The 12,750-nt window shown below is 44.2% G+C and overlaps 1 protein-coding gene across 2 annotated transcripts in view; it reads left to right on the top strand.

Moving 5' to 3' along the window:
• Window positions 1-12,564, top strand: part of LOC113682293 (scavenger receptor cysteine-rich domain-containing protein DMBT1) — a 22,598-nt gene extending 10,034 nt beyond the window's left edge. For both annotated transcript variants that reach the window (XM_027199452.2, XM_027199450.2), the window contains exons 4-16: window positions 1-130; window positions 518-2,343; window positions 2,708-2,876; window positions 3,027-3,743; window positions 4,282-4,635; window positions 4,911-5,165; window positions 5,897-6,102; window positions 6,218-6,341; window positions 8,106-8,408; window positions 8,988-9,257; window positions 9,732-10,031; window positions 10,732-11,019; window positions 11,347-12,564. The exon at window positions 1-130 is cut by the window's left edge and continues 129 nt beyond it. In XM_027199452.2, coding sequence (XP_027055253.2) covers window positions 1-130; window positions 518-2,343; window positions 2,708-2,876; window positions 3,027-3,743; window positions 4,282-4,635; window positions 4,911-5,165; window positions 5,897-6,102; window positions 6,218-6,341; window positions 8,106-8,408; window positions 8,988-9,257; window positions 9,732-10,031; window positions 10,732-11,019; window positions 11,347-11,648 — 5,244 coding nt within the window. In that variant the 3' untranslated portion in view covers window positions 11,649-12,564. The remainder of the gene's footprint in view (window positions 131-517; window positions 2,344-2,707; window positions 2,877-3,026; window positions 3,744-4,281; window positions 4,636-4,910; window positions 5,166-5,896; window positions 6,103-6,217; window positions 6,342-8,105; window positions 8,409-8,987; window positions 9,258-9,731; window positions 10,032-10,731; window positions 11,020-11,346) is intronic.
• Window positions 12,565-12,750: the final 186 nt, after the last annotated feature.

The raw sequence follows: 12,750 nt of genomic DNA, 5'->3' as shown, positions 1-12,750 counted from the left end.
GACCAGTGTGGAGACGGGTACTTTAAAATGAGGCTTCAAAATAAATGCGGAGTGTGCATGGCTTCTTGTTTAACTTGTGCCAAATCTGCAAGCAATTGCACATCTTGTGATAAACCCCACTTCTTGAAAGGTAAAGAATCTCTGGAGAAAAAAAATTCGAGCGGCTAGCATTGCAAAGCTAAAAATAAAGCGATGTTTTTGTTGGTGAAATGACACGTTTTGGCATCAGGTGAAAACCATCAAATGTGACGGCGACTAATAAGAAGTTGATTGAAAGAAGATGAATTCACCCCAGGTACCTTAATTCTAGAATTTTATCCTTTGAATTGGACAAGCTGATAACTCGCTTCCTTGATGAAAACGTCAGTTTTCAAGGAATCTACCGATCAGATTAGATTATTATCAACCAAGCGTTTCAGTTACTGTAAATGCAGCACTACGTAAGAAACTTGTAACTTTACCTCAAGAGAATTTTTGACCAGAACACATAAAACGATCATTTTTATCTTCGTTTTAGGGAACACTTGTACAACATATTGTGGAGATGGTTTCTATGGAGATCCCGCAGACCGAAAGTGCAAATTATGCAGTTCCAATTGCCGCACATGCGCCGATGGAACTTATCCTGACGTTTGCAAAAGCGAAGGTGCAACGCCTCACGACGTTTGCACTAGTTGTCATGACGACCGATACCTTAATGGAACTGACTGCGTAGGAAGTTGTGCAGAGCTCCACGTTGGGCAAAAGCGGCGAGTGCGTTTGGCAGGAAAGAGACCGACTGACCTAGAAGGTCGTGTCGAAGTATACCGTGCGGAAGCCTGGGTAACGATATGTGACCAGACTTTTGATTACAGAGAGGCGACTGTTATTTGTCGCGAGCTCGGTCTGGGTCCGGCCCTAAAAGCTGTGAAGAGATCAGCATATGGTCGTGGATATGGACGAATATGGACGGACATTCTTAACTGCACTGGACGAGAAAACACGATTTTTGATTGTCCGCTAGTCAAGCGAAGTTTTAGTTCTCGTTGTTACCATAGCAATGATGTCGGAGTGCAGTGTGCAGGGCCTATTGGAAAGCATCTCACAAATCGGTGCCAAAAAACGTGTGATGCGGGTTGGTTCAAAAATGACGTGGATGTTTGCACAATGTGTGCAGCTCAATGCTTGGAATGCATAGGTACAAATGTGCGCTGCACCAAGTGTGCAGCACCCAAATTTTTGAAAGATAATACTTGTGTAGATAAGTGTGGCGATGATGAGTTCGGATATACACCGAAACGTGAGTGCCGAAAGTGTAATACTGATATCTGTGTCACGTGTAGTGATGGATCTGATGACAAGAACTGTACCTCTTGCAAAGAGCCAAAAGCGCTCAAAAATGGCAAGTGTGAAGATGATTGTGGACCAGATATGTACAAGAAGAGTGGTCGCTGCGTTGAGGATTGTGGGATTTCCATGTTCAAAAATCCAAGTAATTATTCGTGTCTCCCTTGCCCCAGTGACTGCATCACTTGTGAATTCCGGTCAGGTAAAGCTATTTGCACAATCTGTCACCCTCCACTTGTTCTCGACGAGGTAAGGGGAGCATGCTTGCATAACTGCACCTCAGGGATCGCTGTACCTTCCGTCAATTTCACGTTGAAAACCACACCAACAGTTAGGCTGTCCAACGGCAGAGATTACTTAGAAGGTCTGTTGGAAGTTTATCACATGGGCGTATGGGGAACTGTTTGTGATGATGGTTGGGACATGTCTGAGTCGACTGTAATCTGCAGAGAGTTGTATCTTGGAGGCGTCGACACTTCTGTGTCTCTAGGCCATATTCCGAAGGGAACAGGTAAGATGTGGCTGGACGATGTCTTCTGTATTGGAAAGGAGAAATCATTAAATGATTGTCGCCATCGTCCGTGGGGACAAACAAACTGTCAACACAAAGAGGACACCGTCTTGCGCTGCAAGGGTCCAGGAGTGCGTACGTGCAAAGGCAGTTGCCCAGATGGCTTCTATCCGATGGGAAGCGAGTGCTTGCAGTGCAATGCCTCGTGCAAAACGTGCAACGAGACTGCTGATAAGTGTCTCACCTGTGCACCGGGTTTCTTCAAAAAGAACGACTCCTGCGTGAAGGATTGTGGCCTTGGTTATTACCTGGACAGTTTTTGTAAAAAGTGCAGCATAAATTGTGCCGACTGCCAAGGAAAAGCAGATAACTGTATTTCTTGTGCACCCCCATTGTTTAGGAAGGGATCATCTTGTGTTAAAAATTGCACCAATGGCTTTAAGCCCTCCTCAGTGCCACTGATCCGCCTTGTTGGTGGCAACACACCGTTGGAGGGCACAATTGAGGTAAGGCCGCTAACATTCCGCCAGGTTTAACCATCATTTTAAGTACTCAGTCATGTCGTAAGGAATTTTTTACATGTTAGCTGCTGTGTTTTGTTCCCCTTTGATCTTTGATCTTTTCTCCGTATGCTGAAAAATGTCTGAAGAACAGTAAACATGAGTGTCTATGTCAATGTCAATGATATTATCTATCTATTTTCTGAAGCTTGCAGTTTGCTCGAGCTTCGGTGTGGAAAACCTGTGTCCGAAGCAGATTGTCTATTGGAAACAATGCAAGAACTATGGGGGGCGGGGGGGCGGCGGAGTTACTGTTTTTGTTGTTGGTGTTGATTTTTATTTTAACTCGTGTGCGTGGTTTTCGTAACAGATCCTTCATGATGGGAAATACGGTACAGTGTGTGATGACGCCTGGGACATTCAGAATGCTCACGTTGTGTGTAGGATGTTAAACATGGGAAATGCTTCTCGATCGGTCGAGCGAGCTGGATTTGGAGCAGGGAAAGGCCGCATATGGTTGGATGAAGTTCAGTGCTTTGGTAAGTTATCCTCTTCTATTGAATTTCTTTTTAATGGCCATCATTTCCGGTGCCCAGGTCCTAAATCAAGACGTGCAAGTCTCTCTGTCTCTTTGTTTGGTGAACCCTGTTAGTTATGAGTTAGCTCTCGACCCTTTGATCCTGTTTCAGGGAATGAGTCATCGTTACTTGCTTGCAAGCATCTCGGCTGGGGACAGGAAAATTGTGACCACAGCGAAGACGCTGGTGTTGTCTGTAAGGGTCCTGATCACTCACGTGATTGCTTAGATAACTGCTCCTCAGGGTATTTCATAAACCCTCTGGATAAAAGTTGCGGTCGATGTAGTCCGAATTGCAAGGAATGCTTTGGAACGCCAGAAAACTGCTCGCGCTGCGATGAGGACAAGTTCCTTAATAGAACTGGAAACTTGAGTTCTTGTGTCTCTGATTGTAAAAGGGGACAATTTGGAGACTCCATTACTAGAATATGTCGGGACTGCTTGCCTGTCTGTTCGGACTGCATTGGAGAGCCGAACAAATGCACTGAATGCCCAGTCGGGAAACATCTCTTGGAAAATTCATGTGTGGAGAATTGCACACGGCTGGCAAATAAAATTGTCAGCGGTGTCCCAAACATAAGACTTGTAGGTGTCAACTCCTCAACAGAAGGGCGCGTAGAATTGTTCTATCAAGGAGAATGGGGAACAATATGTGATGATAACTTTGACCTAAAAGAAGCTATGGTGATATGTCGACAGCTCAAATTGGGAAAAGCCATTGCCGTCTACCACTCTGCAAAATACGGACAGGGGACCGGGAAAATATTAATGGATGATATACAGTGCACTGGGAACGAACGGAAACTTCAAGATTGTCCTTTTGACACTGGTAGGTTGAATCAGTTTGCACAGATGAACAAGAGAACTCGAGAACCATGTCATTACTCTAATAGTCGGTTGAATATCAGCCGCCATGGAAGAGTATGAACAGCTGACGGTTTATTTGTAGTTCTGCTTATTTGTAATTTACGTCTAATTGAGTAATTCGATTGATGTTTATTTGAAGGCGTTAAAAATAAGCGGAATGTTTCACTCGCCTTCCGACTCAACCAAACTTCACGGTGCGTATATCCACCGGAGAAATATCAATAAGTCGATCAAATGAAATATTTGAATGACAACACGCGTTGGATCAGCATACCTCCAAGGATAAAGTATTTTCCTGTTTCATCTGCAACAGAAACCAGCCCTAACAATTAGTTTTCATAAGAGTCCCATCCAATGGACGTTAACCTCAACTTTGTCTGCCCCTTCCCCCTCACCTGGCGGTTCTCCAACAAAATGGATCTTGCCGTGATTATCATAATAGTCCAGTACTTTTGTAACAGTGCTTGTTGTAGTAAACACGCCGCCAAAACTGTTTTCAGGTGGATTTGGGTCTCACAACTGTTATCACAGCGAAGACGCCGGAGTGAAATGCTCCGGTCCTGACCTGTCTACAAGGTGTGTATCCAATTGTGAACCAGGTTTCTATGATGACAAAAACACATGCAAACGCTGTCTTCCACAGTGTAAAGAGTGTCTTGGTAAGGCAGGGCGGTGCTCCAGCTGTAACCCGCCATATTTCCTGGAGTTTTCTGATTGCGTGAAGGAATGTCCGTTTAGTAAATTTGGCAACACAAAGAATCGGAAGTGTGAGCCGTGCGACAAACAGTGTCAGTCGTGCTACGATGGCGAAACCAACAACTTGTGCAAGTCTTGCCGTCAGGGGCTTTTCTTGAGTAAGTATTGAAACCGTTAATAACATCACTGTTTTTCATAACAAGAAAAACGCGGAGCCGAGGGCTCCATTAGTCTTGATGAACGAAAAGAAAAGAAAAACAAAAAGCTGCTGGAGGATTAAAGTTAGGGACAGAGAGAGAATCCCTATAGGGGGTTAAACTGATTTTCTTATCGAATGTAAAGAAGCCGTTTACGGGCAACTGACCTCTTTCCTTCACACAGAGTCGTCTTATTAACTCTATGTTCACGAAAATAATGTTCCCATTTTCGTCAGAGGGAATGCAATGCGTGGAGGATTGTCGTGAAATGAAACCCGTGTCTTCCCTGTTTCCGCCAAAGCTGAAAAAACCTTTGGTTCGTTTGGTGGATGGCAGTAGTAAACAAGAGGGAAGAGTTGAAGTTTTTTACGCCGGCATGTGGGGAACAGTTTGCGATGATGACTGGGACCTCAAAGAGGCGTCCATTGTTTGCAAAGAACTCGGCTTTGGAAAAGCGAAAGAGGCTCCCAAGCACTCGAAATTCGGGCAAGGTGAGTAGAAGATTCAGCAAGACTCTTTTGATCAATGTGGAACATAACATCAAGTTGGTAGGGGGGTTTTTGCCCTGTCCGAACTACGCAGTCAATTACGACCCACGCCTCTCTTTTTGATTGTTTACTGCCCAGGTAAACCCTTTGCTGGAGGAAAATCAAAGTGTTCTATGAGCAAACTCGTGAATTGACACATAATTTTTTGGATTATGTTTAATGTTATCTGGTTTAGGGAATTTTGTGGTTGATTGTCGTATCTAGAGTACAAGCAGTAGTTCAGTGTTCGCTAATGTAGCAAAAAAACAAAGTAATTGAAATTGAAATGATCATGCTATTACATTTGCCAAGGGTGGATGATGTCATGTGTTTTAAACGTATATCATTTTTGTTTCTGGTTCAAAAGGAAAGGTTGGAAGTAAATGTGGGTGAAAAGTGAAATTTACTGTCTATCATTGTAAAAATTAGAAAATCAAGGCAATACTGTCGTAATGAAAACATTAACGATTCCCTCTTCATCAAATCGACCAATCGAGCGAGCGAGCGAGCGAATGCTATTCCCCACATCGTATCTATAACTCGCTCTTGCGCATGCGCGCAATTCACGAGTTAAAAAGGCGCTTCATATTTATTTGAATGAAAATAACACTTACCTTTCAGTTTATGCATTACGTACTTTGACGGTTGTGGTTTGATTTTTATGAAAATCAAAATAACTCATTTTGTGTTTGTAGGAAGTGGCATTATCTGGATGGATAACGTGAATTGTCTTGGTTATGAGACATCTCTTACCCAGTGTAGACAAATTGGCTGGGGTCTGACCAATTGTGACCCATTCCACGGAGAAGATGCCGGAGTAGTATGTGATAATACAACAGTAGAGGAAATTAGCAATAACTACTGTAGAAGGGTCAACGACGGAAAGTGTGAGGATAAAAAGGTGAAAGACATTTCTTATTTTCATAATATTCTCATTAAAACTTTCCGGTTGGTTAATCTTGTTCATGTATATGAACTCAAAATCATTGTAAATGTTCATTCTCTCTGTCTTCCAGGAGTGTGATTTGGTCAACGGTGTTACTTGCGTGAATCTTAATTTTCTCGATCAGAACGGTGTAGAGGAGTCAGTTTGTCTACAATGCCCTGATGGTACAGCTGGCGATGGCAGAGAATGTCGAGGTACGCAGCATTCCCTCGTCTTCCCCTCCATTCCTCACCTCCATCCCTCCCCTCTATCCCTCCCCTTATCCTTCCATCCCACCCTTTCCCTCCCCTCCATCCCTCCCCTTATCCTTCCATCCCACCCTTTCCCTCCCCTCCATCCCTCCCCTTATCCTTCCATCCCACCCTTTCCCTCCTCTCCATCCCTCCCCTTATCCTTCCATCCCACCCTTTCCCTCCCCTCTATCCCTCCCCTTATCCTTCCATCCCACCCTTTCCCTCCCCTCCATCTCTCCACTTATCCTTCCATCCCACCCTTTCCCTCCCCTCCATCCCTCCCCTTATCCTTCCATCCCACCCTTTCCCTCCTCTCCATCCCTCCCCTTATCCTTCCATTCCACCCTTTCCCTCCCCTCCATCCCTCCCCTTATCCTTCCATCCCACCCTTTCCCTCCTCTCCATCCCTCCCCTTATCCTTCCATCCCACCCTTTCCCTCCCCTCCATCCCTCCCCTTATCCTTCCATCCCACCCTTTCCCTCCCCTCTATCCCTCCCCTTATCCTTCCATCCCACCCTTTCCCTCCTCTCCATCCCTCCCCTTATCCTTCCATCCCACCCTTTCCCTCCCCTCCATCCCTCCCCTTATCCTTCCATCCCACCCTTTCCCTCCCCTCCATCTCTCCACTTATCCTTCCATCCCACCCTTTCCCTCCCCTCCATCCCTCCCCTTATCCTTCCATTTCAACCTTTTCCCTCCCCTCCATCCCTCCCCTTATCCTTCCATCCCACCCTTTCCCTCCCCTCCATCTCTCCACTTATCCTTCCATCCCACCCTTTCCCTCCCCTCTATCTCTCCCCTTATCCTTCCATCCCACCCTTTCCCTCCCCTCCATCCCTCCCCTTATCCTTCCATCCCACCCTTTCCCTCCCCTCCATCTCTCCACTTATCCTTCCATCCCACCCTTTCCCTCCTCTCCATCCCTCCCCTTATCCTTCCATCCCACCCTTTCCCTCCCCTCCATCTCTCCACTTATCCTTCCATCCCACCCTTTCCCTCCTCTCCATCCCTCCCCTTATCCTTCCATCCCACCCTTTCTCTCCCCTCCATCTCTCCACTTATCCTTCCATCCCACCCTTTCCCTCCCCTCTATCTCTCCCCTTATCCTTCCATCCCACCCTTTCCCTCCCCTCCATCTCTCCACTTATCCTTCCATCCCACCCTTTCCCTCCTCTCCATCCCTCCCCTTATCCTTCCATCCCACCCTTTCCCTCCCCTCCATCTCTCCCCTTATCCTTCCATCCCACCCTTTCCCTCCCCTCCATCTCTCCCCTTATCCTTCCATCCCACCCTTTCCCTCCCCTCCATCTCTCCACTTATCCTTCCATCCCACCCTTTCCCTCCTCTCCATCTCTCCCCTTATCCTTCCATCCCACCCTTTCCCTCCCCTCCATCTCTCCCCTTATCCTTTCATCCCACCCTTCCCCTTCCCCTCCATTCCAGCTACCCTCCCTAACCTTCCTCTCTCCCTATTCCTGCTACTCTTCCTTCATTTTTCCCTTAATGCCTTTCTTTTTCCATCCGTACTTACTACCCTCATGCCTCTCTCCGTCACCTTCTCTTACGTCGATCTCTTCGTTATCAGTTTCTCCCTTCATTACTCATGCATGTCTCCATCCGTGACCCTTATCCCCGTCCGTTCATTTATCACCCCATCCTTTCGCCTCCTCTTTCGTTAATAGCACAAGCAAATAGTAAGTGATGTATTTTTCTTCCACATTTAGCTATCGCGTCCAGTCCTCCAATATTCGAGGATTTTCCACCGAGTAGGAAAGAAGCCAATGCAGAGGATGTGATAAGCTTACCGTGTCGCTCGAAACCTCCTCGGGTTTATCCAACCGTGCGGGACTGGCGAAAAGACGGAAAGCCCCTCCTAGAAGAGGATACAACTTCTAATCGTATCACCTCGAGTGGTGGTCAGCTGCTAATTAAATCAGCCACAAGGGAAGATAGTGGAAATTACACGTGCAGTCTTGTTAACAGTGCAGGAAATGTTACCAGTAACAGCTCTCAAGTCATAGTCAAGGGCAAGTCTCATTTTACTGACTGATATTTGTTTGTTTACACTAAAGTTTCTATTTTCGTCACGGATAGTAAATACAACATAATTCTTTCTTCTTTTTGCTGTTGCTGTGGATCGAGATTTTTGACGAACGTATCTTTTATGTCCATTGATGACGTGGTGCTATATGGACAACAGTAAACAGTTTAATGATTTTAGATATATAAAATTCATATATTTGCACTGCGGTGAAGAAACGAATTTACGAGATCCTCGCAGCTAAGAACACTACTGAACTAGTAGTTGAAATAGGACCTGAAAAAAATTCAGGCCCGTACGGGATTTGAACCCATGACCTCTGCGATACCGGTGCAGCGCTCTACCAACTGAGCTAACAAGCCAACTGGTAGCTGGTCAATATGTAGGGTCCAAACAGTAAACAGTTTATTTAAATAGAATGCAGAAGTAAAATCAAAGAATACATTCTCCCTCTTGGCCCCCTAGTACAAAGATGTCGCTTGAACGGCTTCTCGTTTTGAGTGCTTCTTCATCACCTAGCGAGAGATTCCTTTATTTTAACTCGTATATTGTTCTTCCTTAACAGAGGCACCACGAATACTTGGAGTCGTGTCAACGGATGTCAGAAGGGGTGATGATGCGCTACTGGGCTGTGTCGTGTCCAGTTTTCCTCCAAGCAATATAACATGGACGTTAAAAGGAAAGACTCTGGAATCCTCAGATAAATACGAGTTTTTAGATGAAACCTATACTCTTAAAGTGAAGGAAGTGATGTTTGAAGATGCTGGTTTTTACGAATGTTCTCTTATGAATGAACTAGGAGAAGCCCGTGCTAATGCTACTCTCACTGTGGGGCGTAAGTATTATTGATGTGTTCACTGAATTGTTCTGATGGATTTTACTCTCTTAAATGCCAGTTTTTATTCAGCCAGCAGAAGTGAACAAGTGCATCAGAGGGTAGAAATCCTTCTTTTTAAGGCTCGTTAGCGAGTACAGATTTGATATGGGCATGCGAGTGAAACGTAGCAGTAATTTCTAAGTACACGCATTAAGGCAACATTAGGAAGCCTGATACAGCATCATTTACTCTCAATGGGTATTGTGAGAAAAACCCACTAAATACAAAGTGGCTTGCACCCTTTCATAATCCTTTAACAGTTTTTTCAAAACCTTCTCGAAGCAGGTAGCATTCTAGTAAGATGAATTTTTCTCTGGTCAATAGATCCTCGCATGTATCTTTCTGAGAACACTCACCAATAGATCGCTTAGTGTTCAACGGACTGTTTAAAAAAAAATATGGAGATTTAAGGTCATTTTCAATCCTTTGTAGTGACTGTCGAGTTCCAAGTCTTTCCAACAAACACTGTCGCGAAAGAAAAAGGAGAAACAGAAAATTTCGATTGTAAAGTGACTGGAGTTCCCATCCCTCAAATTGCTTGGAAGAAGGATGGTGAATTGTTAATGAATGACAGTAAACACGCCATCACTACAGATATCTTGGTCGAAAAGAATACTGTCACAAGCAGGTTATTAATAAAGGACTTGAGCGAGGAAGACATCGGGATTTATTATTGTATATCATGGAATCGTGGCGGTATTCGTCTCACCAAGGCGAGACTTTTGTTACCTGGTAAGTATCTTATGTTGGTGCTGGCAAAATGTATTATCTGTGATCATTGCATGTATCAAAAAGATAGAATGTACATCATTAATCTTCATAACTCTCCCTCCCTCAAAGTGCAAGGATTACGTAACTGAAGGTAAGGTAAGGTTGGAGCATTTTATTAACACCCTATGATTTAAGCAAGGCCGTTCGAATTTTTTTCACCAGCGCCTTTGTTTGGAGGCTTGGCACATTAACTCCGCCCACGCTCCTTTAAATCGTGACGATGGCGGTCTGCTTCCTGACGCCTATTTACACCTCGTCAGAAAAAAAGGCCGCTAATTAGTGATCATATAAAAGGACCTCTTGTTGCAGCGTTTAGATCACCCCTGATGAAGGCACTAGACAGGAGTGTCGAAACGTTGGGTCTATGAATTGTAACTTCTTCGGTTACATTCATTAAATCTGCAAACCAGTGTAGCTTCAAACTATGTCTGATTGTCCACCTGGTTGCCGTGTGAACTTTAATATATTTCAGTGAAGGCTGTTAACACCTAAAGGATACTTTACCGAGCTTATACCACGTACTGTTGGTTGCAACGTGAACTGTATCTTGTCTTGTGCGAATCAGTATTTTCACAAACAATTCTCGAAGCGCGCGCCGGTAATGTTATTTGCTTGGTTACTTGTTTTTTATTTTAATATTTCTGTCTTGGCATATCCTCAGGTCCACCAATTATCACTATTCCTCCAGAGGACGTTCATATTCTCTCACGAGCTAACGCTTCTTTCTTTTGTGATGGTGTGGGTTTCCCAAATCCTTCGTTAACGTGGCTCAAGGATTCTAAACCTATTCAGCAGTCGAAGAGAGTTCTGATAACGGAGGAAAATGCACTCTGGGTACTTAGTGCTACTGTCGATGATGTTGGAATATACACCTGCGTGTATGAAAATAAGAATGGCGAAGTCAGCGCATCAGCTTCGCTTTTTGTAGATGGTATTGCACCAGGAAAACGTAAGTCTACAACTTGAGGGGTAGAATGAATTGAGTCGGGCTGGGTAGGGGTTAGATTTAAGGGTGGGAAGATAATTGAGTCGAGGTAGAGGGTGGAACTGGGCAAGTGGAAAAGATGGTATAGAATTGGCTGGGATGCGATGGAGAATGGAAGAGTAAGGTAATGCCGCAGAGAAAAGTAAGTTGGGTTTGATTTGGGAACCGTGGACAGTGCAGATAGTGGTGACCAAAAAAAGGTTCTTGAAAAAGTTTGTTGTAGGGTCATAAGAAACTAGAAGACACTGGGTTTCTTACTTAATTTGCCCAATCTTTTTTCTTTTCAAACAGAATCCGTGTCGCCGCCTTTGGCATCCAAGCGACCGATCTCGACTGGGACAATAGTGGCTATTGTGGTGATTCTGGTTGTCGTTTTTGTTGTCATCGTTGGTATCGTGTTGTATCGCTACTGTCGAGCACGTGATCAGGCCTTCAAGTTTTCAGTGGATGATAGAAATCTGAAACCATCTCTTCGCTCACGGGTCAAAAAGGCCATGGGAAAGAACCACTCTGCCAATCTGTACTACAATCATAGCCAAGATGAAATTAATTTTGACGACAGTAGACCGTTTGCGGACCAGGACGAACTCTGATTAATTTAATTGGAAGAGTTTGACAGCTGTCACGCCAGAAGACTTACAAACAATATTTACGAATTGAAGTTGTGCTTGCAGTCATCATGGAGAATGACAATAAGCAACTTTGTATATGAAATACTTGTTAATCAAACCCTGTTCATTAACTTTGTGTAAAATGTCTTAAATGTTTCGGATTTAGGGGTCACATTAACAAATACATTGTTTACTTGGGATATGGTAAGATGTACCCTAGAGGTTACGATTTCTTTGCCCCCTGAGGTAAAATTGAACAACCTCAGGTTTTATCACAAGTTGGGATAGACTAAATTTTATCCTTGGGGTTACAAACTGCACCTCATGGATATTACGAGGATTCAGGTTACTATGTGCTCAGGGTAGCAGACCAAACATTTAACCGGCCTAGTGAGGAAAGGGGTGAACCCTGGGAAGAAAAGGTTGGATGTAAGAGTTACAGGTACAATGTCGCTCGTGTATAGGACAGAAATCACAGGGTATGCGATCACTGTGGTACGGCTAGTAAAGAGTGAAGACTGATATACGTTTATTCTTCGAGGATGAGGGTTTTCTTATGGATAAAGGTGTCTTGATTCCCATCAGGACAAGTTATCGATGGCAGGCAGATAATCGCATTATATCATGATTTATCGATACTAGTTACTAGTTATTAATCTATTGTTCTTTTAGTTGAAGATTCATAAATTTTCATTCAGAGACTCGCAGATCATATTTACAAATGCCCCTTCCCCCTCGATAATGTCGTATGCGCGGGATTTTTGGAGATTTTACAAAGGTTTACTGACTGCTTATTTAAAATTAATCATTTTTGTTTGTTTGTTTTTAATGGCACCAGGCAACCAATTTACATTGTCACTGTACAAGTTGGCCGTAACAATAAATCTTCCGTGACGTACTGAAATCTCATATACATGTAAGCCGGAACTTAGCTTGAGAGCGACTCTGTCGTTAGGTGAATATCAAATGGCGGATATTTAAGTATTCTCTCTCGCAACTGCTCTGTATCGTGTCCCAAATGCACCCTGAAACACGTATAGGACCAACCATATGAGGAGTAAGAACGCTTTCTTGTTCAGAGACT

This window comes from Pocillopora damicornis, chromosome 4 (assembly GCF_964200805.1).
Source record: "Pocillopora damicornis chromosome 4, jaPocDami1.2, whole genome shotgun sequence".
In the NCBI taxonomy this organism is placed as follows: domain Eukaryota; kingdom Metazoa; phylum Cnidaria; class Anthozoa; order Scleractinia; family Pocilloporidae; genus Pocillopora; species Pocillopora damicornis.
This window is presented reverse-complemented; position numbering and strand designations above follow the sequence as displayed.